General features: G+C 40.1%; 1 protein-coding gene across 1 annotated transcript in view; it reads left to right on the top strand.

The window, feature by feature from the left end:
• Positions 1–27,396, top strand: part of ELP1 (elongator acetyltransferase complex subunit 1) — a 45,595-nt gene that overhangs the window by 16,201 nt on the left and 1,998 nt on the right. The window contains exons 14-36 of the mRNA XM_026712778.2: positions 601–771; positions 1,459–1,565; positions 2,554–2,657; positions 4,036–4,089; positions 4,188–4,293; positions 5,687–5,802; positions 6,484–6,557; positions 6,664–6,742; positions 7,708–7,787; positions 9,673–9,810; positions 12,141–12,226; positions 13,556–13,704; positions 14,636–14,759; positions 15,433–15,530; positions 16,353–16,554; positions 18,059–18,120; positions 19,424–19,486; positions 19,590–19,650; positions 19,907–20,020; positions 20,820–20,931; positions 23,214–23,341; positions 25,694–25,848; positions 27,236–27,314. Of these exons, the coding sequence (XP_026568563.2) occupies positions 601–771; positions 1,459–1,565; positions 2,554–2,657; positions 4,036–4,089; positions 4,188–4,293; positions 5,687–5,802; positions 6,484–6,557; positions 6,664–6,742; positions 7,708–7,787; positions 9,673–9,810; positions 12,141–12,226; positions 13,556–13,704; positions 14,636–14,759; positions 15,433–15,530; positions 16,353–16,554; positions 18,059–18,120; positions 19,424–19,486; positions 19,590–19,650; positions 19,907–20,020; positions 20,820–20,931; positions 23,214–23,341; positions 25,694–25,848; positions 27,236–27,314 (2,462 nt within the window). The remainder of the gene's footprint in view (positions 1–600; positions 772–1,458; positions 1,566–2,553; positions 2,658–4,035; positions 4,090–4,187; positions 4,294–5,686; positions 5,803–6,483; positions 6,558–6,663; positions 6,743–7,707; positions 7,788–9,672; positions 9,811–12,140; positions 12,227–13,555; positions 13,705–14,635; positions 14,760–15,432; positions 15,531–16,352; positions 16,555–18,058; positions 18,121–19,423; positions 19,487–19,589; positions 19,651–19,906; positions 20,021–20,819; positions 20,932–23,213; positions 23,342–25,693; positions 25,849–27,235; positions 27,315–27,396) is intronic.

The raw sequence follows: 27,396 nt of genomic DNA, 5'->3' as shown, positions 1-27,396 counted from the left end.
TGTTCTCTGTGAATGCACCAAAAGCCTGAAGCAAAGAAACCATGACAGAGAGGAGATCTTTGCAAGATAAGTGAGTCTCCTCAGGTGAAGTGCGTGTGAAGACCCCGTGGGGGGAATAGGCGGGAGGAATGTTCCAGAGCCTCTGCGATCATTCCTAAGAGCAAACAACTGCCATGCAATATTCATAATTTCGGGACTTGTTCATAAGTGCTAGGGAGTGCTTATCACATAACTTCGAATGTTCGCTAAGAGAATGCTGATAACCCAGGGATTACCTGTACTTCCTACTAGTCAACATAAAAAATGAATGAACTGATTTAATAGCTTTGCAATTGAATTGACATGAGAACGGTTGGCATGAATTTCCTATGAAGTTATTCAATGATGGTGACAGTGAATATACACATGTAAATGTATCATTGACTAAATTGCATTTACTACTATAGAATACATATATAAGGAAAACTATTGTAGAGTCATTGATATTTGGGGGAGTCCATATTATCCGTTGATTTGCCTAGATATATTTTAGAAAATTGTGTAATTTAGTATGAATCACTCATCTAAATGTCTTTGTTTTTGTGGGGGAAATTATCATAGAATTGGCCTGAGTGATGACAAAAGAGGAAGAAATCCACTGTGGCTTCGCTTTCTTACTTGGCTGCAAGATGACTTATTCTTAGCTGCTAGCCAGGGCTGTCTCCCAATGCGCACAGTTATTCATCATCTGAAGTTGTGCTCCTCAGGACAAGAAGGACATACCGATATCTGGTACTGGACAAGGTTTTATGTTTATCAGATCAATGAAAATCAAACTATTTCGTGTGGTTCTGGAATAAAAGGCCACTTTCCTCCTGAATGCTATTTTTTAACTGGTTAGTTGAACTAACATAGAAACTTTGACAGCATGAATGCTGGTGATGGAGACAAGGTCATTCTTCAATATTTATTTTTTTCTCACTGCTTGCTGACACATTTCTAAAGCATTAAACAGTGTTGTAGTGGAACAGTCCTTTATGGTGCATAATTGGTGGGGTTAGGAAATGCTCATAGTGTGAGATAGCTTGTGTTACAGGTAGTCCTTGACTTACAACCAGAATTGACACCAGAATTTTCATTGTTAAGCAAGGCTTAATTAAGTGAGTTACACCCAATCTTTTTTTCCATGTTGTCAAGGAAATCATTTGCAATTGTTAGGTTAATAAGCAAATCTGGTTTCTCCATTAGCTTTTCTTGTCAGAAACTGCCTGAAAAGATTGTAAATGGCAATCATATGAACCCAGGATACTGCAGCTAAAAGTGCATTGTCAGCAAAAACTATTGGAGCAGGAATGTTAAATTAAGGATATTTCCACTTTTTTCCTTGTGGTCATTGCCAACATTCTTGTGATTTCAAGATGGCATTCAAGAAGGCATAAGTTGACCCAAATTTCTCCCTTTTCTGCCCCTTCTTAATAGGTCCCCTGTGAGTGTGGATGGTGATGTGATCAGCCTGTGTTGCAACCCGAAGACCAAAACAGTGGCTCTGCAACTTTCTGATGGCCAAATCCTGAAGTATCTGTGGGGTATGTGTGATGTACTATTGGTTTGGGCTTGGAACAGAATCATTGTTTGTACTTAAAAGAGATCAGACAGTACACTGCCATTGTGGATATAGAAATTTTATATATAAAACAAAGGAAATTGTAATCATCATCATCATCATACCTAGGGAGGAACTACTAAGGTCATGGGTCAGATGGCCCAGTAGCCAAAGTTAACCAGCTGACAATACTCCAGCTTCCTCTTCTCTGTAGCACTGAAAACAGAATTATGATACTTGGAAAATGTAAACCATAATGTCCTTTCATAATTTCAAAACCATATGCTACCTCATATAGACACGTCCTGGGTGCTTGGGTGAAAATGCTTTATTTCAGTTTAAGTCAGTTTTACATGCTCAAATAACCTGAAAATTTATGGGCTGATTTTGCAATTTTCTTGCAGTGTTCATGTTCAAATTTACCAAATCTTCTTCCCATCCAATTCCCAATGCCCTAGTCTGCTGGATTAGAGAGAATTGCCTTTCATTATCTTCTTCTCTCAGAAAGAAAAGAAATTGCATGATAGTTCTTGTATACAGGAGCCCTGATTTGACTTGAAATGCATCTTTAGGGCCCCCAAATTTGCCGGTCTCTGCTTTACTGTGCTGTACTAAGGTACATTGTGTTTATGAAACACAATAAACCTGCATTGTGAGGTATCTAATAATCTGGAGATTTCAGAGCATGAAAACCATGTTGGGCAGATTTGAAGTAAAGGAGGTTCCTAAGGTCCAACTATCCTACTTCATCCTACTACTCTTATCAGCTTCTCAAACATGTACGTTATGGCCATTCATAATCTATATGCAAAGATTTAGGGGCAGCCTCTGTTGTTCTATAAGATGCCATGTTGACTGAAACCAACACAGTTTCCAGGATATGAAGCTAAATGAATCAAATTGCACCTACTAATATATATCCCTGGGTTTCCTAAAGATTGATAATCAATCCTCTCTCCCTTATGTTCCAGGAGCTGAAAAACCGGTTGCCATCCCCTGGATGAATAATAATGGTTCCAGTGTTCGGTTTCCAACCCCATGTATGCAGACAGAACTAACTGTAATTGACGGGGAAGTAAGTAAACAAGTATGGAAATCTTGGGCTGTGCCAATAGTCTACCATGCACCTCTCCTGGGTGTTTCTTGCTTAAATAAACTTTATCTGTTGCTATTCTTCCTAATCTCATTTATACATTGTGAGTAGAAAAGCACAGAATTGCTCATGGCACATAACATCTTAAGGTTAATATACTTTCAGCCATGTAGGAATGATCAGTTGTGATAAATTGGCTTGCAAAGCCACTGTGGTGCCGTCATAGGTAGATCTTTTTTTCCTGAAGTCTTTAACTATGATTGATTGTGGAAAGTCCAGGAAAAGAATGGAAAAGGGACAGAGACGGCAGGCAAGTCAATTGACAGCTTCTCTTATAAATGGCAACATGATTGGATGGCAAGAAACTTGGGAAGAAATATTTCAAATCATTTAAAGATATGCCTGCTTAATTAACTTACTACAAATGAGGGTGGGAAATTCCTCTTACGTTTCCCTTATGTTCTGGATTTACTTCAGATTATCCTATGGAAATCTGTATAATTCTTGCTTCTTTGCTCTTGCCTGGCTGCTCGTAGCTTGACAGAGTGCACACTAAGTGTGCAAGTTCTCTGGGCTTCAGGAGATCTACTAAGTTTATGTAGCAAACTGGGGCTACCTCTATTTTGAAAAATCCACATAGATGTTTCAACTCCCTAAATTTCCATGTGAATCAGAGCAGTCGGTTTTTGAAATAACAAAAAAAAAAAAGTTATGTGAGAAACAAGAGGGAAAGTCAAGGAAGCAGTTGGTCTTCTGGTTGGAGAACATGACAAAATGTAACAGGCAATAGGAAGAAGGCTGAACTGATTAATTTCTATTTTACTGTGTTTTTGTTAGAGGAAAAAGTGGTCCAGCCTGTCAGAAGGTACACCGAAAGCCAGGAGAGAGCTTGAAAATCCTAGAAAAGATAATTGAGCAGAGAGTGCAGGCATTTAGAAAGTAGTAAAGTGATTACTTGAAGCCACCATAAGTTTGTTAAAAATAAGTTGTGCCTATGTAATAATATCATGTTTTTTGATTTAGTGACTAGATCACAAGGTGAATGCAATGTTCTTAAACCTCAATTAATGGCTTGATAAAGTTGACCCTAACATACATAACACTCCTTCCTCCTTTTATTTTTCCTCACAACAACAATTCTGTGAAGTAAATTAAGCTGAAGGAGACTAGCCCAAAGACACCCAGTTGGCTTTCATGTCTAAAGTGTGAAACTAGAATTCACAGTAATCTGGTTTTCAGAGTAGCACCTTAACTATGATACCAAACTGGTTCACATCAGAATTAAGAGCATTGAGTTTTGGGTTTTGGTTTCCTTGTTCCGGTTTCTAACTCTGGTTTCCATTTTGCTTTTCTTTCTTAGGAAACCATATTTGGCTTGACTGACAGATGCCGTTTTTTTATTAATGATACTGAGGTACTGATTGTTTTCATGGCTTTATATCATCTGCTGTGTCCATAATCCTTTAATCTCTCCCCCAATCAACGGGCAATTTGATTCTCTGCTTTTCATAGGTTTCTTCAAATGTTACGTCCTTTTCAATCAGTGATGAATTTCTCTTATTGACCACACATTCCCATACTTGTCAGTGCCTGCCTATAAGGAACACATCCCTGAAAGGTAAAAATCCCAGTTTCTTATTTCTTGACCATGTGCACCCTTCTCCAAATATGTTTGTTCATTTATGAAGAGCTATTGTATGTGAGTTGTCCAAGATCCTGTTGGACTCCTGCATTTTTATAGTCATTCACTTTTCCATGGGAGAGTAGCAAAGAGGATGAACCTGGCCACTCTAAACTTTACAATCCCATTTTCAAAATGCCAGTTGAAATGCCATTTTGAGATGCTGTATGTATATTGCAAAGTATTGTCATGATGAGGAAGGAAGGTTATGGTGTTTCATCCTGACCTTGTTTTCCTTTGCTGCATTTCCTATGTATGCACACATTTAGCTTATCTACACCCAAAAGAATGAGGGGATTGAAGGAATACATACTGCATGTTATTGGACAGGTACATATACCAAGGTGCCCAAATATGGCCTTCTATTTCTTTGCACACATTGATGGATGGATATATGTACATTTATGTATGAATAGACCAGGTAAAACAGAGGAAGGAATCCTTTTATTATTCAACAATGTCACCCTTTCAAAAATAATCAGGTTATTCTACTTATTAGACAATAGGCATGTTTAAGTTCTTAAGGAGAAATTTCAGTCCAATTAAGGTTTTGGGCATATTTGTATCCAACTTCACCATAGGGAGGACATAATGTTTGAGTTGAGACCATACTGATTCAATAGAAAATAGCATCTTTGTGATATTATAAATTCTGTTTCTCTGGGAAACAAGGAAATGCTAATATTTACATCACTGAGTACCGCTACAATGAGATAGGGTAGCATTAACCTGAATAATACTGAAATATACCTTGCTAGCAGGGGTGGGAATCCGACACAGTTAACTACCCGTTCGGTGATTTACTAGGTTCAGTGATTTATGATGTGCTTCTCTGCATGCTGTGTGCACCTGTAAATCATCATCAGCTTGGTGCCTGGACAGCTGAGCAGCGCTGCATGCAGACAAGCAGCCTTTGAAAAAGCACTTTTTTCCTGCTTTTTTAACTGCAGCTGTGCCTTGCACGACAGGTGAAGTTGAAAAAGCAGGACATAAAGGTCAAGTAAGACTCCAGGCCAGCAGGTGGACAAAAACATTAGCAGATATAGAATCGGTTCTATGTCTGCTGCTCTTCAGAGCTACCAGTTCTACAGAGGTGGACAGAACCGGTAGAAACCCACCCCTGCTTGCTAGTTAAGAGTTCCATGATGAGGCCATTACTTCTCAAATCGGACACTGGGATTTTCAAGTCATATTCCAAATCACTATGTAGGATTTTTACCACTGCATTTCATGAGTTCATGTTTTAGTTTTGAGTGTAGGTTTGTCCAATTCATAAAAGCTGATAGAGGTTGAGGTTGGGTTTTTATGCTATTGATTGTGGCACCTTCAGCTTTGCAAACAGGTCTGGGCAGCACTTCTCTCCCCAATAGCGAGATTCTACGCAAGATTGAAAGAGGAGCCCGGATAGTCACAGTTGTGCCACAACACACAAAGTTGATATTGCAGGTTAGTGCTTTTTCTTTATGGCAATCGCCCCAAATGATTGTATAGAGTCCTTTATTTTTCAATTAAAAATAAATTGAAACCTCCTATCATCCCTCTGGCTGTTGTTGCAGTATACCTTTCAGACAGCAGTCTCATATATACTATCAAATATCTACCCAATTGGAAAAAAATAGTGTATTGGATGGAATAAAGCGTGGTAATTCAAACATAGAGTATCACCCTATTTAGAATCTAAAGTAGCACAATCTATCAGAAACTATACTGTGTGATTTTCCAGCTCATATGAATTGGCCTAGATAGATAGAGGTCTATTTCATCTCCTATTAGGGAAGGTATATTTTATAAAATACATGTGTGCCTAAATCAAGAGCGAGACGGTTGTGTCATTCCATATGGAGATTTCAGAGTTGGTGTATCAGCAAACACACATGCAAGACATGCTGAATGGCCTGGAGTTCAGTAAAGGCTCAGCCAGAAGTATTCTATTGATTTATTTAGCATATAATTGTAATTTTCATTAGCATGCTCAACAGGACTAATAGATTTCATGAGTTCCACTCCAAACCACTATTGAATTGAAAGCTTCTTGTACTAAAGGTGTTTGATGTCAAGTGGCTACGGATCAGAAAGAGCCATCTGTGGGTCCTCCTCTGCTTCATAGTGAATTTGTGCTCTCTACAGGTGCCAAGAGGAAACTTGGAAGCTATTCATCATCGAGCCCTTGTTCTAGCTCAAGTTCGCAAATGGCTGGATAGGTGAGCTGAGCTGACTAAGTTCGAGTTGGCCTCAGAGAGACTGTGGAACTTGATGCTTCTGCAGTCATGTTGGAACTGACAAACTCTGTTCTGCCTTTCCTGCTAGCCTCCAGTTTAAAGAAGCATTTGAATGTATGAGGAAACTGCGAGTCAATCTCAACCTACTCTATGACCACAATCCAAAGGCAAGTGGAAGCTCTTGGCTCAGTTGGCATCTTCTGAAGGGATGACAGATAGTCTGGAGAGATTCCTGTGAACTCAAATGATAGTCTTTCAGGATGAGGACACCTCTTTTTGCCACCACTTGGTCTTTAAAGGATTGATGGCATGGAGGGAGGTTGATATATCAGCTAGGAAAAACGGATAGCTCTGAAGCAAGATATAAACTTGATTAGATGTTGGTGTTGAGGTAATTCCCCATTAGGAGAATGAGAGCACACAGGGAGACGTAGTGAGAGTGGTATTGAATAACACACGACCAGCACACAGATACACTGAATAGTAAAATGTAGGTTTTACTTCCAGTAAACAGTTAAGCAAAGTCCAACAAGCAGTCCAAGTCATACACGGTTATAGCAGTCAGTTTTTAGTCCAGGGATAATCCAATAAAAAAGTCCAGTATAAAAAACAGTTCAGTAATAGAGTTACATCAATCCAAGAATAACAACGATCATCAAGAGTCAATAGGGAAATGCAGGAACCAAAAAACAGAACAACAGAACATCAACCAACTAGCAACACTCTGGGAAACCAGGTTTCTGGCTCCATCTTATGGCCGTTTGAGGAACCACACCCAATTACAATTTTAGAATTCCCTTAAAGAGACAGTATTAAAATGTCTATCCTGGTTTATATATTTCCAACCCAACTGTTAGATGACTTACATTCCTAACAGTTGGCACATTTTTTATTTTTTAATCAAAGTCAGTGATTTAGTGGTTTGCGAAATCTTGCTGTATCACAACACAATATAATTATTTTCCAATGTGTAGAGTGGTCGCATGGGAATGATTCAGGTTTTTCCATCATAACTTGGTGAGCAATGGCAGCCACTTCATCATGGTAATTTGGAGTATTTTTTTCCATTTTAAATAGATGGAAAGTATAAGGCAGTTTAATGAACATTTAATAATATTTGCTTTCTTTTCAGGTTTTCTTAAATCATGTGGAAACATTTATAAAACAAATTGATTCTGTAAATTATATCAACCTGTTCCTCACAGAACTGAAGTGAGTATTTGGCTTTTATGATTGGCTTTTAAGACAGAGGGTTAACTGTTTCTTACACTTTGAAAGGGATTTTAAAATAGTGAAAGGGGTTAGGAATACTTCCTTCCAATTAATAATCTTTCTATTTTGAAATTTGCTCCCTTTGGTACCAGAAAAAACAAATGGTACTATAAATGATTTTTCCATCACCATCAAAGCTACTCTGTGTTTTAAAAAAAGACATCTTGGCTTTTAAAATGCATGAATATGCAAGACACAATTAGATTCCATCCAACTCCAGCAAATATTTAATATGCTGAGTGAGATCAGCATGATAATCCTTAGAGCTATGTGAATCAAAAAAGAATGAAATAATCTGGACTATCCATAGGAATTGAGGCAAAGTTCCCCAATTGAAATGCAATTCATATATTTTGGACTAAAACTGTACCATTACTGTCCCCCCAGCTAATAGTCATGTTAAGAGTTATGATCCAGTGTATTGAGAAGGACTCGGGTTAAGGAATGCAAGGCTAGATTAGTGAAGAGAGGAAATGGAACATTTTGGTTGAAACTTGATAAGTTCACATATTGATTGGGAATAGCAGAGAAGTTATCAAAATAACTCAAGAAGAGGGTTCTGTTTCTATAACATTTAAATATATTTAATTTCTGAACCAAGATTTTGCAATCTGCCCAAACTCTGCAAATTCACTTACCATATTTTTCGGAGTATAAGATGCTCCAAAGTATAAGATGCACCTAGCTTTTGGGGGAAAACAAGGGGGAAAAAAATTCTGCCTCTGCCTCCCAGCAATTTGCCTCCTTGCAGCAAACAGCAAATAGCCTATTTCAGCTTCAACACAGCCTGATTAGCACAAGTAGGTGATTGTTGTAGGATCGACCTCATGATGATCAGCTGTTTCAGGCTGCAGGGACTGTCATCACATATAGGGCAGCAGGGATCAGAACAGGTGGAAAATGGGACACACGGAGCCCAAAAACGGGGCACGCGGAGGCTGAAAATGGGATGTGGAGGCCGAAAATGGGGCGTGCAGAGGCGGCAATAGGTGATGGCAATCCCTGCATCCTGAAACAGCTTATCGTCAGGAGGCTGATCCTACTGACAGTCAGCTGCTTGTGCTAATCAGGCTGTGCTGAAACTGACCAGGCTGTTTGCTGCAAGGAGGCAAATTTCTGGGAGGCAGAGGCTGAAGGGTATGCACTGGCAGGTGGGCGGGGCTTCGGCAACATTCGCTGTATAAGACACATGGACATTTCCATCCACTTTTGGGGGTGGAAAAAGTATGTCTTATACTCTGAAAAATACAGTACTTTTCCTCATACTTTCATGATTTCTTCTGTGATTTTCTTACTTGAATAGAAATAAAACTTACAGGAAGGAATTGAAAGAATATATCTGATGATATGAATGAGGCTGAAATTTGTCGGGTGTCTATTGGCTTAGCTTCTACGAGTTTTGTAGGTTTGGTTGCATGTTTTCAAGAATACTATTGATGTTATAAGCAGAGGTGGTATTCAGCAGGTTCTGATCAGTTCTGGAGAACCGGTAATGGAAATTTTGAGAAGTTCGGAGAAACGGCAAATACCACCTCTGACTGGAGATTTTACAGGATCCTTCCCCTGCCACGCCAACCAAGCCACGCCCGCAGAACCAGTAATAAAAAAATTTGAGTCTCACCACTGGTTCTAAGGGATAGGAATTGTATTGATAAAAGTTGAGTTTTGCGCCCAAACACTTTGTTTCTTATTTTTGAGGAACCATAGCATATAATTTGGCTCTACCAAATATTTTTAGTAAATATTACTGCCTGACAACATTACACTGTATATATCTAACTTTACTTTTTAAATGTAGTAAGGTCATTTTTTTTTCCTTTCCTAGAGAAGAAGATTTCACAAAAACAATGTACCCCCCTCTGGATCCCACCGGTGTCAATGAATTGCACTCTTCCAATAATAAAAAGATTAATATCATCTGTGATGCCATGAGACAAGCAATGGAGAATATCAGTGCTACTAAGTATGGGACATAACATTACAAAACATCTACATAAACAGGTGAAACTCGAAAAATTAGAATACCGTGCAAAAGTTCATTTATTTCAGTAATGCAACTGAAAAGGTGAACCTAATATATGAGATAGACTCAATACATGCAAAGCAAGATAATTCAAGCCGTGATGTGTCGTAATTGAGATGATTATGGCTTACAGCTCATGAAAACCCCAAATCCACAATCTCAGAAAATTAGAATATTCTGAAAAGGTTCAATATTCTAGGCTCAAAGTGTCCCACTCTAATCAGCTAATGAAGCCATAACATTTGCAAAGGGTTCCTGAGCCTTTAAATGGTCCCTCAGTCTGGTTCAGTAGGAAGCACAATCATGGGAAAGACTGCTGACCTGACAGTTGTGCAGAAAAACATCATTGACACCCCCTATAAGGAGGGAAAGCCTCAAAAGGTAATTGCAAACAAAGTTGGATGTTTCCAAAGTGCTGTATCAAAGCACATTAATAGAAAGTTATGTGGAAGGGGAAAGTGTGGAAGAAAAAGGTGCACAAGCAGCAGGGATGACTGCAGCCTGGAGAGGATTGTCAGGAAAAGGCCATTCAAAAGTGTTGGGGACTTTCACGAGGAGTGGACTGAGGCTGGAGTCAGTGCATCAAGAGACACCACACCCAGACAGATCCTGGACATGGGCTTCAAATGTCGTATTCCTCTTGTCAAGCCGCTCCTCAACAACAAACAATGTCAGAAGCGTCTTACCTGGGCTACAGAAAAACAGAATTGGCCTGTTGCTCAGTGGTCCAAAGCCCTCTTTTCTGATGAGAGCAACTTTTGCATCTCTTTGGAAACCAAGGACCCAGAGTCTGGAGGAAGAATGGAGAGGCACACACTGCAAGATGCTTGAAATCCAGTGTAAAGTTGCCACAATCTGTGTTGATTTGGGGAGCCATGTCATCTGCTGGTGTTGGTCCACTGTACTTCATTAAGTCCAGGGTCAACGCAGCCGTCTACCAGGAGATTTTGGAATACTTCATGCTTCCTTCCGCAGACGAGCTTTATGGGGATGCTGACTTCATTTTCCAGCAGGACTTGGCACCTACCAACACTGCCAAAAGCACCAAAACCTGATTCAATGACCATGGGATTACTGTGCTGATTGGCCAGCAAACTCGCCTGACCTGAACCCCATAGAGAATCTATGGGGCATTGCCAAGAGAAAGATGAGAGACATGAAACCGAACAATGCAAAAGAGCTGAAGGCCGCTGTTGAAGCATCCTGGCACCTCAACAGTGCCACAGGCCGATAGCTTCCATGTCACGCCACGTTGAGGCAGTAATTGTTGCAAAAGGGGCCCAAACCAAGTACTGAGTACATATGCATGCTTATACTTTTCAGAGGTCCGATATTGTTCTATGTACAATCTTTGTTTTATTGATTGCATGTAATATTCTAATTTTCTGAGATTGTGGATTTGGGGTTTTCATGAGCTGTAAGCCATAATCATCTCAATTATGACAAATCACAGCTTGAACTATCTTGCTTTGCGTGTAATGAGTCTATCTCATATATTAGTTTCACCTTTTACGTTGCATTCCTGAAATAAATGAACTTTTGCACGATATTCTAATTTTTCGAGTTTCACCTGTACAAAGGCAGTTTCAGTACACTATCAGACTCTTAACAAGTGGTAACAAAGCCCAGGATGCAGCTCCATACTTAGAAGAAGTCTTAATGATAGTCTTTCTTCAGAAAGCAGCTCAAGTTGAAGAGTTATGAAAAGGGAAGACGTATCTCTCCTCATTTTTTGCAGGTGATGGACCTTCACCAATTGCAAAAGAGAAAATGATATTTCTAAGGAAGTGGAAGCATATCATGTCTCTTTTCTATCATACATGCTGTTGTGCCAGACTTTTAAAAAAGTTCCCCAATCTTTCAACACGTAGATAATACAACCACATTTTCAACTGGGAAATTGTGATTGCATACAAAATATATAATACAGTTAATGAATATAAACAACAAACTTTAAAAGTTTACAATCTTGTGGGGTCTTGTTACTGGTTCTCTAGGGTCACACACATTGATATAGGCCAATGCCTGCTCAGAATGGAGAATAGGTTTGGAAAAAGAAGACTAAGTCTTTCTTCCAGGTTAATACCTCAGTGATGTTCCTGCAAAAGTCTGTTTATTTTATTGGGCTCTAATCAAATAGCCATTTTTTAAAATTTCTGGGTTTACTTGCAGTAGAATTCTATTGCAATCCTACATCAGTCAGAATTGTCATGAGACAACCCTCAGAAGTTCCCAATTTTCAATTCTTCCTTTTTTTCTGGACTCTTTAGGTACTGCTTAGCCATACTGACTTCTCATGTCAAAAAGAATCCCCCAGAACTGGAAACAGCCCTGCAGAGAATTCGTCAGCTTCAAGGTGAAGTATTGCATCAGATTGGTCAGTTGCATAGCACTCTTATGGCTACCCAAATCATAATTCAAATAACCAGTGCAGAGCACACTTTCTCCCCAATTTCTGCTTTGTTGTATGTGAATAAGTAAACATCAGGAATGGTAGAGTTTCAAATGACAGCCAAATTAATATTGTGATTTATTCTATTCAAACAAAGCAGATTAATAAGGCAACACACACATACACAAAATACACTGTGTGTGGCTTTATGACTTTTCTGTTTTACTCTCTGAACTGCAATTTACAAGCATTAAATTACTGAATGACATAAATCCATATTGCATAGAGAATAAAGATGTATATTTTTAAAAAAATCTGCTAAAAATAAATAGATGGACAGATAACACACATCTTCATATTTACTGTAATTCTAAAAGTGTTGCCAAAAGTCAGTACTCCAGATTGATCGGCAAGGGTGGTGGAGTGTGGATAGAGTAGAGAGGGAGAAGATTTCTTCAGGATTCCAACGGTAAGAGGTTGGGGTTCTCCAAGTAATGATATTATTGACTATCCATAACTCTGATCATGAGGTAAGATTGCCTGTCAGTCAAGTAGAGAGCAAATTGCCCTCTTATGCACCTCCCTACACAGATTGCTCTTGTGGATCTCCTGATGCTCACTGAAAAGGTAAAAAAATGAGCATCATTTCAAAGGCTAGTGCGGCCATTCAGATTTTTGACACAAGGCAACATCATCAAGATAAAGCAACAGAGCTTAGGCCAATTTCTCATTACTGAATTAGAATGTCTTCATAGCATCACCAAGCCATCATTGAAATGATGTAATATCTTTGCTGTGATTTTGGCACAAAAAGTGTTAAGTAATTCTGGAAAATGCTAAAGTGGAAATGACCTTATTCTTTGGTTCATTCACTGCCCAGTCACTCAAAGCAAGGTAACGATGAGGTCCAAAGTATCTCCTAGGATACTGTTTTTACTATAGCATAGAAATTGAAATGTGATTTTTCACTTCCTTCCCCACAAGATATCTATCAGGCGAAAGGCATTCCTTACGATAGGAGAAAATAGCAGGAATTAGTAGCTGGCAATTCTGATTCAAGAATGTAATCACTACAAAAGGAGAAAGCATTTCACTATATTTTTCAGAGAACTACTTCTGTATTGTCTATTAGCAAAAATATCACTCTTGCCCAAAGCTCGGGTTTGCTCAGTACATTATTACCTGTTTTTTTCTGGTTAAGGTTTTGCTATTTCAGTATTGAATTCATAAAGACTGAATCCATATTATACATGGAAACAATGTCTGGCTTTTAATTAAAATTAATCTTAACAGGACAGTCTTCAGAAACAGTTGGAACTATCAGTGTGGAAGAAGCATTGAAATACCTGCTGTATCTGGTAGATGTCAGTGAATTGTATGATTATTCACTGGGGACATATGACTTTGATTTAGTCATCATGGTTGCTGAGAAGTCCCAAAAGGTAGGATTGGCTCTTATTCTGATTTCCTAAATCTTATTCTAGCTATGTTATGAGAAAAACTATGAGATGCATTCAAAAATTGCCACCATCACCATCTCTACTCAAACTTTTCAACATTTGTAAAATACAATAAATTGTACATTCAGTGCAAGTCTTAAAAATTACGTGTTTTTCAGTGTGGTTTGTTCTGTTGCTCAACAACATTATTACATTTCATTAGCCATTTGTCTATTTAATGAGATTGCCAACAGTGGCTCATTCTTCTGTGTGTGTGTATGTGTGAGAGAGAGAGAGGGGGAGGGAGGGAGAGCGAGGGAGAGCGCACATTTATAGTTTCCATAATATCAGAAGTAACAGTGTGGTGTCATCAACAAAGCCATGTATGATTAAACCCAACACTAGGCAAAGCAGAGTCTAAGATATTTCCAGGCATACAGTCATAGATAAAGGAAGTTAGAAACAACCCCCCCCCCCCTTTATTTAGATGTGGATTTAGTCAAACAAAGAACCAACATGTTAATTCCTCCTTCCCCTTCTCTGGAAACGTATCTTAGCAGAGTTCCCAGGACCATCTTCCAGAGCTGGAATTTTTATGGTCCCTTCTCATCTTGTAATCTCTTTAAGAGGTGACAAGTTTCTAGACATCTGGCTCCACACCTCCGGTTGTATATCATATGCAAGTTATACAGAATCAATATAGGATTTAATATATTCAGGTTACATCAAAAAGGATTACTTGTACCAACTCCCCCCCCCCCTTCTTCCATTGAAGAATGGCAGATACACAGATCTGACAAATATGTTTGTAACAAGCACCAGAAATTAGTTTTGTGGCCCCTCTTCATGTATTGCATGGTATTGCAGTGTTTTTTAATTACTGTGGCAATACAGTCTTAATGTCAGTTATTTTTATTCATTTATTTATTTTCAGGATCCTAAGGAATATCTCCCATTTTTAAACAAACTTAAGAAAATGGAAATCAATTATCAGCGATATTCAATAGACAAATATTTGAAGAGATATCCAAAGGCTCTCTACCACCTTAGTAAATGTGGTATGTACATTGGAAATGTGTGACCCTGAGATAGAAAGTCATGAATAAGCAATACTTTTCGTTTTAGCATCATTATACTGCCTAAAAATGACTGGAATTGCTGATGGCCAACCTTTTTTGTAACCATGATACAGAAATACTGAGAAGCGTCCCTGAACCCATGGAAGAGCATGTATGCAGCCCATCATGCTTTTAGAAAAGGTTTTGAATCAGCTCAGTGGAAACTATTAGGAGAAGAGTAGTAAAGAGGGAGGAGATCTTTTCAGGCCAATGGGCATGCCTGGAATGTTGAGGATGGAGCCCTGTGGGAGATTGTACATTAAAAAATGAAGATGAATTACAACATATGAGGCTACTCCCCAGTTGCTACTATCTTCTTTGTTTAAAAGACCTGGGGGTTTTTTAATTGATGAATAGCTTCTGAGGGAGTCTCCAAACCACAGGTCTGATAAATTTATATTATGGAATCATCCAGCTTTGAAAAATAAAAATAAAGGATTTGAAGTAAGAATGATTTGGAGTACAGACTGTTGAAACTGTTTCCTGGATTTGGGCATATTACATGTTGCAATTTAAAATAAAATGTCCTAGTTAATTTAAACTGGCTCCCATAGGCCTGGGCAGAGCTTTGTCTTTTGGGTGTCAGAAAAAAATATCTGTTGTTTTTTTTCAGGCTCAGAACATTTTCCAGAGTTCCTAAATTTGGTGGTTGATCAGACTTTATATAATGAAGCCCTCAAGCTCTGTTTGCCAGGCACACAAGAATACAAGGTACACAAATAATTTTCCATCCATTTTTATTTGGTGAGAGCAGGCAGCTGTACTCAAGTCATAAAATACATGCTGCACAGTGGCAGATATATCTTTCTCTGAATATTTCCTTTGTTTATCAAACCCTAAGTACTTTAGCTAGAAGTTCTTCTTGCATAAAGTTTGGTTTGTGACTTCTGGTTCATGTAAGCCTTTCAATGTGCAATAGAAGGAGCAACTAAAGGTAGTTGCTCCAGGTACGATTGAGTCCAGAATTTATGTTGCTAAGTCAGAAATTTGTGAAGTGAGTTTGTCCGATTTTATGACTTTTCTTGCCACTTTCGTTAAATGAATTCAAGTTGTTAAATTAGTAACATGGTTGTTAAGTGAATCGGGCTTCCCCATTGACTTCGCTTCTCAGGAGGTCGCAAAAGGGGATAACATGACCTCAGGACACTGCGATCCTCATAAATATGAACCATGTTTGTCAAGCATCCAGAGACAAATCATGTGACCATGGGGAGGCTTGCAAAGATCATAAGTGTGAAAAACAGTCTTGTCACTTTTTCAGTGCCTATGTAATTTCGAACAGTCACTAAATGAACTGTTGTAAGTTGAGGACAATCTGTAAAAAAGGCAGAAATATAGGCCTGGCACACCTTCAGTTGCTTCCCCATCTCGGACAGTGGACAGCCTGTGCTCCTTTGGCAGATGACTAATGGAAGGTGCACTTAACAATTTCACTTAAACCTTTGCCGGTCGTCTCCAAAAACAGTCAAGAACAATCAACTTTTCGATCAGTGAGAAAGCCCGGGTCCATTTCCTTATAACTATCTTTTGCAGACCATCAGCTACGCCTATGGGGAATATTTAATCCAGAAGCATCATGCTGGACAAGCTGGGCTGATCTTCTTCCGATGCGGTGCCTTTGAGAAAGCTCTGGATGCTTTTCTGATCAGTGGCAACTGGCAGCAGGCTCTCTGTGCAGCTGCTGAACTTTGTTACACTGAGGACAAGCTGGCTAGCCTGGCGAGGAGCATGGCAGGTGAGCATCCATGATAACCCTAAACCTGTCTCTCCTTTCCAAATTTGGCCATTCCAGTGTTTTTAAGTCTATTATCTTTTTACAATTTCTTTTCCCTTCCAAAAACGTACAGGTGGTGGTTAAAAATACTGTTCGTTTTTATGAGATAGTACAGGTGACATGCCTGGCACTTGGCAGAATCATTTAAGAACCAGAGCAGGAAAAAGACAGGCATGTACTCTGAGGAACATGCAGTCTACATTTCAGCTGAGAGGTAGACCAGGCGGGGAATTGGAGAGGCATGGAATCCCCACTGTTAAGCTTGCAATTAGTTCATGAAGTTAATTTTGCTTGTATGTTGATCAGCATATAGAAACTGATGCAAACTGTGACATGGCCAAAGGCACCTTATCTGTAATGTCTTATTTATTCATAGATTTATATGGCCGCCCATAGGTTTATATGGCTGCCCACCACAAATATATGACTCAGGGCTACTAACAGTATTTCAAATGATAAAGGCATATGCAAAAATCAAAATATAAAACCCATAACAGCCAAGGAGTTATCAAATAACAATCACAGTCAAAACAGGAGACAGGATTCATTACATGCTTAGGGGTCACAGGCTTGACCACAGAGCCAAGAATTTTTGGGCAAGGCCTACAGGCATCGGGCCAGTCTGATCTCCAAAGGGGTGATATTCCAGTGAGTAGATGCCATTACTGAAAAACATCTCTTCCTGGGGCTTGATAATTAACATTCCTTGCCCTCTGTTGCCTGACCAAATAGGGCGGGTCGAAGCAGTCGGAAAGAGATGGCCCCATTAGTAACCTGGTTTTGAACCATGAAGGGCTTTAAAGGTGACTACCAGGACCTTGAATTACACCTGGAATCATACCAGCGGCCATGCAACCTACCTAACAATGGTGTCACATGCTGAAAAACACTAACTGCCTGTGTCACTATTCTGCACCTGCTGAAATTTTTGAATGTATTTCAGTGGCAGCCCTGTGTGGAGTTTGTGGCAGCAGTCCAATCTAGAGATCACTAACATATGAGTGACCCTGGGTAGGGCCTCCCAGTGGATTCAGAGGGGCGCATTAATCTCCACCATAATTGAAAGCTTTGGAAATGATAGCAGAAATCTACTTTGGTTCAGTCCTTCTCAAACAGCAACCTTGCTAGACTCCTGAAGACCTTTTTTTTTTTTTTAAGCACCAATCAAGTATGATATGGGGCTCCAGTGTTGGGAAAGAATATGCGCACTCTCTTCAGCTGATATAAGCCACCACCACTAAGTCTTAGCAACACTTTGGACTAGTTCTCTCCCTGGAACTGCATGGCTGGGAAGGAATGGTACCCTTTCATGTACCTGTTGCTAAAGTTTAAGAATAGGGATGAGTGATTGAGAAGCTACATTTGGTTTGGAGGCTTGTGAAACTGTGACAGGCTGGGAAACTCTGGAAAAAAATAGCCTTTTAAAATCTCCCATTTTCTCTCCTGAACACTTTCCTTCTTTCAGGAAGACTTACTGAAAAAAGAAAATACATCGATGCAGCAGTTCTTCTGGAACAATATGCCAAGGTGCAGTTCCTATTTTACTCCCTTTCATTTCCTCTGTTTCTGATCCATTTTTTTATCTGCTGTTTTCTACCCATGCGTGTCTCTTCACAACACAGTCTGTAGCAAATTACAATGATGCCAGAATGATGACATCACCATCCAAGTGCTATCATTCTACACATCTGACATAGCTACATAAATCGTAGTGTTTGCATGATGATATGTGACATTATTTCCGGAGTTTCATCCTTCCTTGTATTTTTCGCCTGTGTTTGAAAATAGAAAATGAACACTGAGCAGCAGTGGGTTGCTTCCTCCCCCAGATGATTAGATGTAAATCAAAATTCCTGCAGGTCTGTTTACTATATGTAACACCATGACTTGTTCCCCATGTTTCTGGACAAGGTTCCTTTCCCGTATCTTCATCTTCCATTTATAAGCCTCCATTTTTTTCCATGTTGTTATTTCATCTTTCATATCAAGGGATATTTGATAAGAGAAGAAAGATAATATAAACTATTGTTGATGGTATTGCTGAGAGCAGTTTATTTGTAAGTCCCCATGGTTACGTTGCTTCATTTGGATTTTGTATGTTGTGTTCTAGCTACAGCCAAAATTTATACACTTCAGAGTGTTGAACCATGTTGTTTAATGACAACAAATTTATTATGAAAACCTCTTCATCTATGCCTCATCTGTTTATGTGGCAAATCTATCAGTCTTTCATCCATTTCCTGCAAATAGAATGACTGACAATATAAGTATTGCTAAAGTATTGCTAGTTGCTATCCTAAAGATTTAGCCTGCCTAATAAAATTAGCTTGATATCTCAAAATCCCGGGAAGGATGCCAGCTAAGGAAAAAACAAGAGCTGGTTCAGGCATGTATGGGTAGAAATAGCTTTTAATTAGAGGCATATATCATCTGATGCTCTTGAACAGCATTGTGGCTGAGTTGATGTGATAAGATAGAAGCATTTGGAACATTAGGTTATATCAGTTCTCATAGTTCATTGATGCAGAATATTACCTGCAATGTAGTGATAAGGCTAGAGGAGAAAATCATAAAATATGAAGAACCACAAATAGAAATAGAACAATTGTGGCAAGAGAAAGCAAAGGTTAATAATAGGCACTTTGGGTACATACACACACTTACAAATATATATTAGAAGCAGGTCAAGCAGAGTACTCACTGTATATTATGAATATCACAGGATTTGGGATTTCATCCATATATTTCTTTTCAGCTAAAGAGCTTCAGGAGAGGGAAATAACTGATTAGTCAACAAAATGACAGTAAATGTTTGATTACCTTTTTCCAGGACTACGAAGAGGCCATCCTGCTTCTTTTAGAAGGAACTGCCTGGGATGAAGCCTTGAGAATAGTAAGATTCCTGAAAGCCTTGAATCCTTTCCATTATCTGTGGGAAAGTGTTGTGTTTTGCTTTGTTTTGTCAAAGAGGTTTATTGTTTTATTTTCCATTTTAGATTTACAAATACAATAGGACCGACATTCTAGAGACCAACTTCAGGCCATCTTTGTTGGAAGGTAAGGCTTCTTGAGAGTTGATATGTGCTTGGAGGTGTGAGCTTAATGAGATTCAAATTAGGTGAAAAGGGAAAGAGTGTTGGATTGAGAAAAAAGGACATACAACGGGATATTGAAAAAATTGGTCTCTGGGCACAAAGAACATCTAAGCTTGATCTTGATTTTGTTTTATTATACATTGCCAAATCAAAGTTTTTAATGTGCCTGTTTCTGCTACATGTGTATAATTTTCCTTTTACTGTGATCATCTCTCTAGCTCAAAAAAACCATTTAGTGTTCTTGGAAACACAGAAAGCAGAATTTTCCCACCATCGTAAGCGCCTTTCTGTAGTTCGAGAGCTTAAGCAGCAAGCCCAAAATGAACTACTAGGTAATGTATTTCAATGGAATTGCATTTTGTGACACTGATTCATAGAAAGCTCCTTATTAATGCCTTAAGATAAGAGTAGGAACCTCAGTTACTATATCAACAAAATAGTAGAACTTTACATTTTTGGTTTCTGCTACTTATGAAGTGCTACACAAGCGAGATTGTGGGGAGGCTGAGAAAACAGTGGTAAGACCATTGATTTAAACAATCAGGAGATTGCAGTGAATCAGTTGGCAACTGATCTCATAAATGGCAGGTTAGCCTATATGGAAACAAATCAAGGAAGAAGCATTCTGAATCCCTCAAAGTGTCTTCATTAACTCTTTGTAAATGAGGGTAGGAAGTTCCTCTTACACCTTCCAAGATTCTGTATTTGTACCAGATTAGCATTAAAGATACATTATTGCAATCTGTATAGTTCTTACTTTGACCTTGTTTGAAATAATGCTACCTTATATTCAATGGCAGTGCCTTTCTGTATGCCAGATGCTGGAAACAAAGTATTTGAACTAAAGTTTCCAGGAATATCTGCCAGACCTCCAGAGGAATAAGATGTTGGACTAGATAGAATTGATTCATTCATTAATTTAACCCATTAACTAAAGTTCAGATTGCTATTCTTCATATTTCACATCAGGAATCATACCTTTTTCCTTGGTTTCACCTTCCATGGATGCACCTGAAACATTGCAAAATGTTTCTAAAACAGTCAAAAAAGCGCTGCTGAAATGAAGTGACAAGAGGAATTTATTTAATAGATAAGATGTGAATGTTTTCCCCTTTTAACTAATTTTTGCAGGTCACGAAGCATCAAATTGTCCTGAATCGGATCTCTTTTCTGATACCAGCAGTTTGGTGACAGCCAGTGACACAAGTTCCAAATATACTCACAGTAATTCAAGAATATCTGCGTATGTTACTTTGCCTTATCATAGCTTTGGTGTACAATAGTTTGACTGCCATTCATGTCCCAAGTGGAAAATTTTGGTCTCCAGATAAAGACTGCTTTCCTTATATCTCCCTGAACTCCACTGGGAGCTTGATAATCAAACAGGCCACAAAGCAACTTCTCTTAGAGGTCTGCAACATTAGTCATTCATTGTTAATTCATTATTAAACATTAATTAAAATGTTTTCCCATTTTCACCTCTAAGAAAAATAATTTTAGAATTTTATGTTTGTATGAGCTAGAGAGAGAAAATTTCACATTTTAAAAGTAATATCCTTTAGGAATTCAGTGTACTGTCTTAAGAGAATATGCCATCTATAAGCATGAAACCTTTTTGCTAAAACATTATAAAGCCTGTCCATATATGAAGAGGGGTGGGAGTGTATGGCTAATGACATGCTTCCAGTTCCCAGATCGTGGGTGTACAGAGAGATAACAAAGAGATAGAGATAAAAATACACTGCTCAAAAAAATAAAGGGAACACTTAAACAACACAATGTAACTCCAAGTCAATCACACTTCTATGAAATCAAACTGTCCACTTAGGTAGCAACACTGATTGACAATCAATTTCACATGCTGTTGTGCATGTGGAATAGACAACAGGTGGAAAACATAGGCAGCAAGACATCCCCAATAAAGGAGTGGTTCTGCAGGTGGTGACCACAGACCACTTCTTAGTTCCTATGCTTTCTGGCTGATGGTTTGGTCACTTTTGAATGCTGGCAGTGCTTTCACTCTAGTGGTAGCATGAAACGGAGTCTACAACCCACACAAGTGGCTCAGGTAGTACAGCTCATCCAGGATGGCACATCAATGTGGGCTGTGGCAAGAAGGTTTGCTGTGTCTTGTCAGCGTAATTTCCAGAGCATGGAGGCAGGAGACAGGCCAGTACATCAGGAGACGTGGAGGAGGCCGTAGGAGGTCAACAACCCAGCATCAGGACCACTACCTCCACCTTTGTGCAAGGAGGGACAGGAGAAGCACTGCCAGAGCCCTGCAAAATGACCTGCAGCGGGCCACAAACGTGCCCGCCTGTTCCCCAGACCTGAATCCAATTGAGCACATCTGGGACATCATGTCTTGCTCCATCCACCAACGCCACGTTGCACCACAGACTGTCCAGGAGTTGGGGGATGCTTTAGTCCAGGTGTGGGAGGAGACCCCTCAGGAGGCCATCCGCCACCTCATCAGGAGCATGCCCAGGCGTTGTAGAGAGATCATACAGGCACGTGGCAGCCACACACACTACTACACTCATTTTGACTTGTTTTAAGGACATTACATCAAAGATGGATGAGCCTGTAGTGTTTTTTTCCACTTTAATTTTGGGTGTAACTCCAAATCCAGACTTCCATGGGTTGCTAAATTTGATTTCCATTGATAATTTTTGTGTGATTTTGTCGTCAGCACATTCAACTATGTAATGAACAAAGTAGTTAATAAGAATATTTCATTCATTCAGATCTAAGACGTCTTATTTTTGTGTTCTCTTTATTTTTTTGAGCAGTGTAATTCTTTTGCTGATTCTGTTCCATACATTACATTTTCCAAAAAAGAGAAGGACATAAAACGGTTCAGTATCTGGCAATAATCACAGTTAATAGTGAAACAAGAAGGAAAATTGATAAATTGCCCTCCAAACTTTACACTTTGCTGTCATTGTTCTTGACATTGTAAACAAGGCTCTTCAAATGAGGTGGTTCATATATATATGAGAATGTGAACAGGCATTTCTTCAGTTCATTAAAGCAGTTATTTTTTTTTGAATGTGAATACACCCATTTCAAATGATGTTCTGCTTATCTGCACACTGTAAATCTGTTTTTTGTGTGATGGCAGATATATTCAGTTTGAATTTCCTTTATTTCTCCTCTATAAAAATCCAGAATCAAAACTTGCTGCGCATAGAAAACAAGCATAATAGGAGAAAAGTGCTTTCTTCTGATGTGCAGCTTTTCCATTTTCAGGAACGGAAAGGGGTTGTGTTTGAGGGGAGCAGAACTAACCTAAGGCAGTCATCTTGTCCTATAAATTTCATCTGCAGTCTTGAAATAATGCAATCCGTATCAGCCTTACTATCTCAGGCTTCTCTCATCCAATTCAAGCCACACGCGAGTGCAGAAATACTGATCAGACAAAATGTTTATAAGCTGTCCTCCTCTCCCATCCCTTCAGTCTCTCTTTTCACTTCTCCACTGGTCAGCCAGCTCATTTTGCAGATGCTCTTTGATCTGTTGCAGACGCTCTTCAAAGAACCGTCGCAAGGCAGAACGCAAGAAACACAGCCTGAAGGAAGGAAGTCCCTTAGAAGATGTGGCACTTCTGGAGGCCTTAGGGGAAATCGTTCGAAGTATTGACAACTTGAAAGGTTAGTTGCAGGGGTTGTTTCTTCAAATTTTGGATGTGGCACAGAAGAATGGCCCTAGAGCAGGGGTCCCCAACCACCAGTCCCCGGACTGGTACCAGTCCGTGGATCATTTTTCACTGGGCCGCAAAGCTTGGGCGCCGCCATCTTGTTTCGACGGCGCTTCCGGGTTTTCGGTTGCTTCTGGGTTTTCGGTTGGAAAGCGGCATTTGGGTGCTCGTGCCTTAGTTTCGTCGAAGAGGCGGGGTGCGGCTTCGAACAAGAGCCGTCCCGATGGCGGTGGAGTCTCGCGTTACTCAGGTATCGGTCTGTGGAAGAATAAATAATCATGAAACCGGTCCCTGGTTCAAAAAAGGTTGGGGGCCACTGCCCTAAAGGAAATCAGGAAAAGATCTGAGGGAGCAGGGCTTAATGTAGAGATTCCAAATGGTGATCTTCAGTGATCTTGGGGTAACAGGAAGTTGCACAAAAGGCTACTTCCTTACCAGATGAGCCTAATTACCAAATCCACATATCCAAAACCAAGTTTGTAGATGGGGTAATGATTTGTGAATACTTAATTGTTAGTGCTAATTTACTTGTTTGCTTATTAGACTTTTATCCCATCTTTATTAGCTTATAAGCAATTCAAAGCCAGTGAACATTTGTACTATTCCTTCCTCCTCCTATTTTTCCTACAACATCAACCCTGTGGTGGGTTGAGCTGAAAGAGCTTGAGTGACCCAAAATCACCCAGATGGCTTTGATGCTTAAGGTGGGACTAGAATTTACAGTCTCCCATAAATTCTTCATCATTACTCTGGCTCTCATTTTCTTCTCCCTTTTAGAGTCCTCCGATATGATAGTAGTCTTAAGGAATTAGATTAATTAAAAAAAACTGGCTGCAAATGAGCTATTAAAAAACAGTACTGAGGAGATGAGACTTGATAGTTGTCACTCTTGTCTTTTATTCCCCTTTGGTTCTCTTACTTGCACTCATTCCTAAATACAGTCAAGCCTGTTGAATCGATCTGGGACGATTCAACCTGGCCAGGCAGGAGCAATCCCGCACCAGGAGGGCAAAGAGGCCAGCAGCAGCAAGGGCAGCCGCTTGGCCATTTTAAGACTTGTGGATTTCAACTCCCAGAACTCCCCACAGCCCCCTCTCCCCCCAGTCGGTTCCTTCCCCTTTCTGTGTCAGGGTAGCTCAGGCTCACTGGGTCTGTTGGAAGTTCGATTGCACCCCACAAGGGAGCCTCCACCTTGGTGGACAGTTGTCTGGGAAAGCTGAGGTGGACAGCCAGGGGTGAGGGGGAGAAGGGAACAAAAAAAGCACAGACTTTTCTCAGCATAAAGCACAAAGCTTCACAGAAAGCAAATCAAACCGTGATGGGGGGGGGGATTTTCCTGTGAGCACAGTGTTAAAAGTTAACATTTCAGAAATGCTACCTGGGGAGGTCTCCCGATGCAACACTATGCTACAGCTTTAGAGCATACCTCCTTCCCTGCGCAGGATTGCAAGGCTGGAGGCTTCGCCTTGCTCCGATCAGCAGGAAAATCCCCTCCCCCATTTCCCTGCTAATCATTCTATCCTTGGGGAGCCCTGCCGCAGACACACATCCCAAAAATGCTCCCTTCCAAGCCTTCAGCCTTGCAATCCTGCTCAGGGAAGGCAGAGGTTTGCTGCGACAGAGCATTGCACTGGGAGCCTCCGCAGAGAGAGAGAGAATGAGAGCCATCTCCCAGCCCTTGCTAGCTCAGGTGATCTGAGGGCCATGATTAAAGGGCCAAGCCTCCATGAGGTGACCAGGGAAGGGCTGCCTCCTGTGTTGACCAGGGCTCCCCTTCACTAGGGCTTATTTTTGCGGTGGGGCTTATATTATGCCCAACCCCAAAAATCAGGCTAGGGCTTATTTTCACAGTAGGTCATATTTTTGGGGAAACATGGTGTGTGTGTGTGTGTATTTCCATTCATCTTAAGAACCCTGGAATCACTGGATAGAATGCTGGAACTTTCTAACTTATTAGCCCTGTCAGCCAATATTGTTATTTTTAGAATGTAGGACATTTCTAAATACCTTTCCAGAATGGTGCCTGGAGAAACCAAGCCCTGCAGCAACCTCCAGGGCTGTTGTTCTGAAATCAGGGAGTTTGAGCTGATAGATACAGTTTATGCCTATATCCCTGAAAAATAGGGAGTGGGGGATTTCATTATTTTTAACCTAGGATCAGAGAGCATGCAAGGAAGAGGTTTATCTTCTCTGTGTCAGGGTTCCAAGTAATAAATCCTAAAGCTGACCTGATTCTCTGTGTAGCCTATTTTATTAAAAAATGCATTTCACTAGAATGGGATGTGTTTTTTTTTTCCCACTGAAGGTGAGATATACAGCATTTTAAGACACCTAGTCCTGTATAGCTATGATGAACAAGCCCAGGAATTGCAACAGGCCTTTGAGGATACCCTTCACTTGGTGGAGAGCTCCCTGCTTGAAATCTGGAGCCCAGACTTGCAGCACACCCCAGCCAATCCAGTAAGACATTAATTCCAGCTTAGCCCCCTTGGCACCCTCACTGGCACACTGTATCACACTGCTTTCATTTTGAAAAAGCATTCTTAAGGAGGTCACTTTATTCGAAGAAAAATCCGTTGCAACAGAGAGATCCACAAGGGGCGCCTGAACCATGAGGGGGGAGGGAAAGTCAAGAGGAGGCAAATGACAAAAGCAGCATCAAGTTGCCTGTTTTACTCTTGAAGTGCACTGTGATACTGCATGCATGGACAAAATGGGAAGAGAGTACGGGAGAATTGCATGCCACTTCTTTGGCCTGGGGAAGAAACTAGACGTAGTACCAGATTGGGTTTTTGCTCATTGCATTTTATTAAAAAAATAAATAAATCATAGCTGCACCTGGTAATGGGTTGCAGTGGAGGATCTATAGCCATTTTATTTACCTGATTTCTCTTGAGAGAATCCCATTTCACTGGTTTGTGTCAAGAATTCTGTTGCTGCCAGGAAGACAATCTATGTTTGAGTGTAGGTAGCCCTTGATCTATGACCATTTGTTCAGCAACCATTCCAAATTATGGTGTTAAACAAATGATGCTTGGCGTTCTATCTGTCCCAGCACCTGTGTTATACAAATGCAATTTGGGCACGTGGCAAATAGTTCACATGCATGACCAGAAAGTCAGTGGGGAAGCTGGCAGGGAAATTCACCCCAGTCAGTAAGTCTTCCTTTGCACCCTCCCTCAGCCCTTCATTGTTCACACCCTGCTGGCCACTCACGTACCCTCCCCATGTCTTTCTCACACTTTTCTGCACTCATATGCATCCTCAAGAGTACCACAACCTGACCCTCCCTTCCACACCCACACATTCTCCCTGACCCAGGCACCTTCATGCTCCCAGTCTTCCTTCTTACACCCTCCCTGATCTATACACTGCACTTCTCAGGCACCCTCCCTGATTTATGCTGTTGTACAAGCCCTTGCACCCTCCTCGGCCCTTCCTCACTGACCTGCGCCTCGCACACCCCTTCACCCCTCTTGCGCTTAACTCTTGTGCAACCTCACTGATCCTCCCCTACACCCCCTCGCTTCCTTCCCCACTGACTGGCGGTGGAAAGTCAGCAGGAAGTTGCCTCGCCTAACAACAATAGGATTTAATTAATGACAGCAACCGGAATGCAGGGATTTTTATTACTAACAGTGCAGTACACTATATGACCATCGCTTAAGCATGGTCCCAATTGCTGTCATGAATCAAGGACTACTTGAAAATTCAAAGCAGGTGCAAGAGTGAGTTGGGAAACAAAATCAAGTTAATTCTCCTGTTCATTCCATAGGGAAAATAATGGTTTTATTGTACTGTCATTCTAAATAAATCAACATCTTTTACTAATTCCTTGCAATTTTAGATCCTGGGTCCCAATTCAACTGCTAATAGCATAAGTGCTGCCTATACTCAACAGAAAGTGATGGCTCCTATAGTACAAGGTAAGACGGATCATGCAGTGTACAAATTAATTACAATTTGTGCATATGTGTATGTATACCAGTATATGTGTGTGTGTATATA

The sequence above is a fragment of the Pseudonaja textilis genome, chromosome 2 (genome assembly GCF_049901715.1).
Source record: "Pseudonaja textilis isolate UNSWEBS1 chromosome 2, rPseTex1.2, whole genome shotgun sequence".
NCBI lineage: Eukaryota > Metazoa > Chordata > Lepidosauria > Squamata > Elapidae > Pseudonaja > Pseudonaja textilis.
Note: the sequence above shows the minus strand (reverse complement) of the source record. Positions and strands in the feature narration are given on the sequence as shown.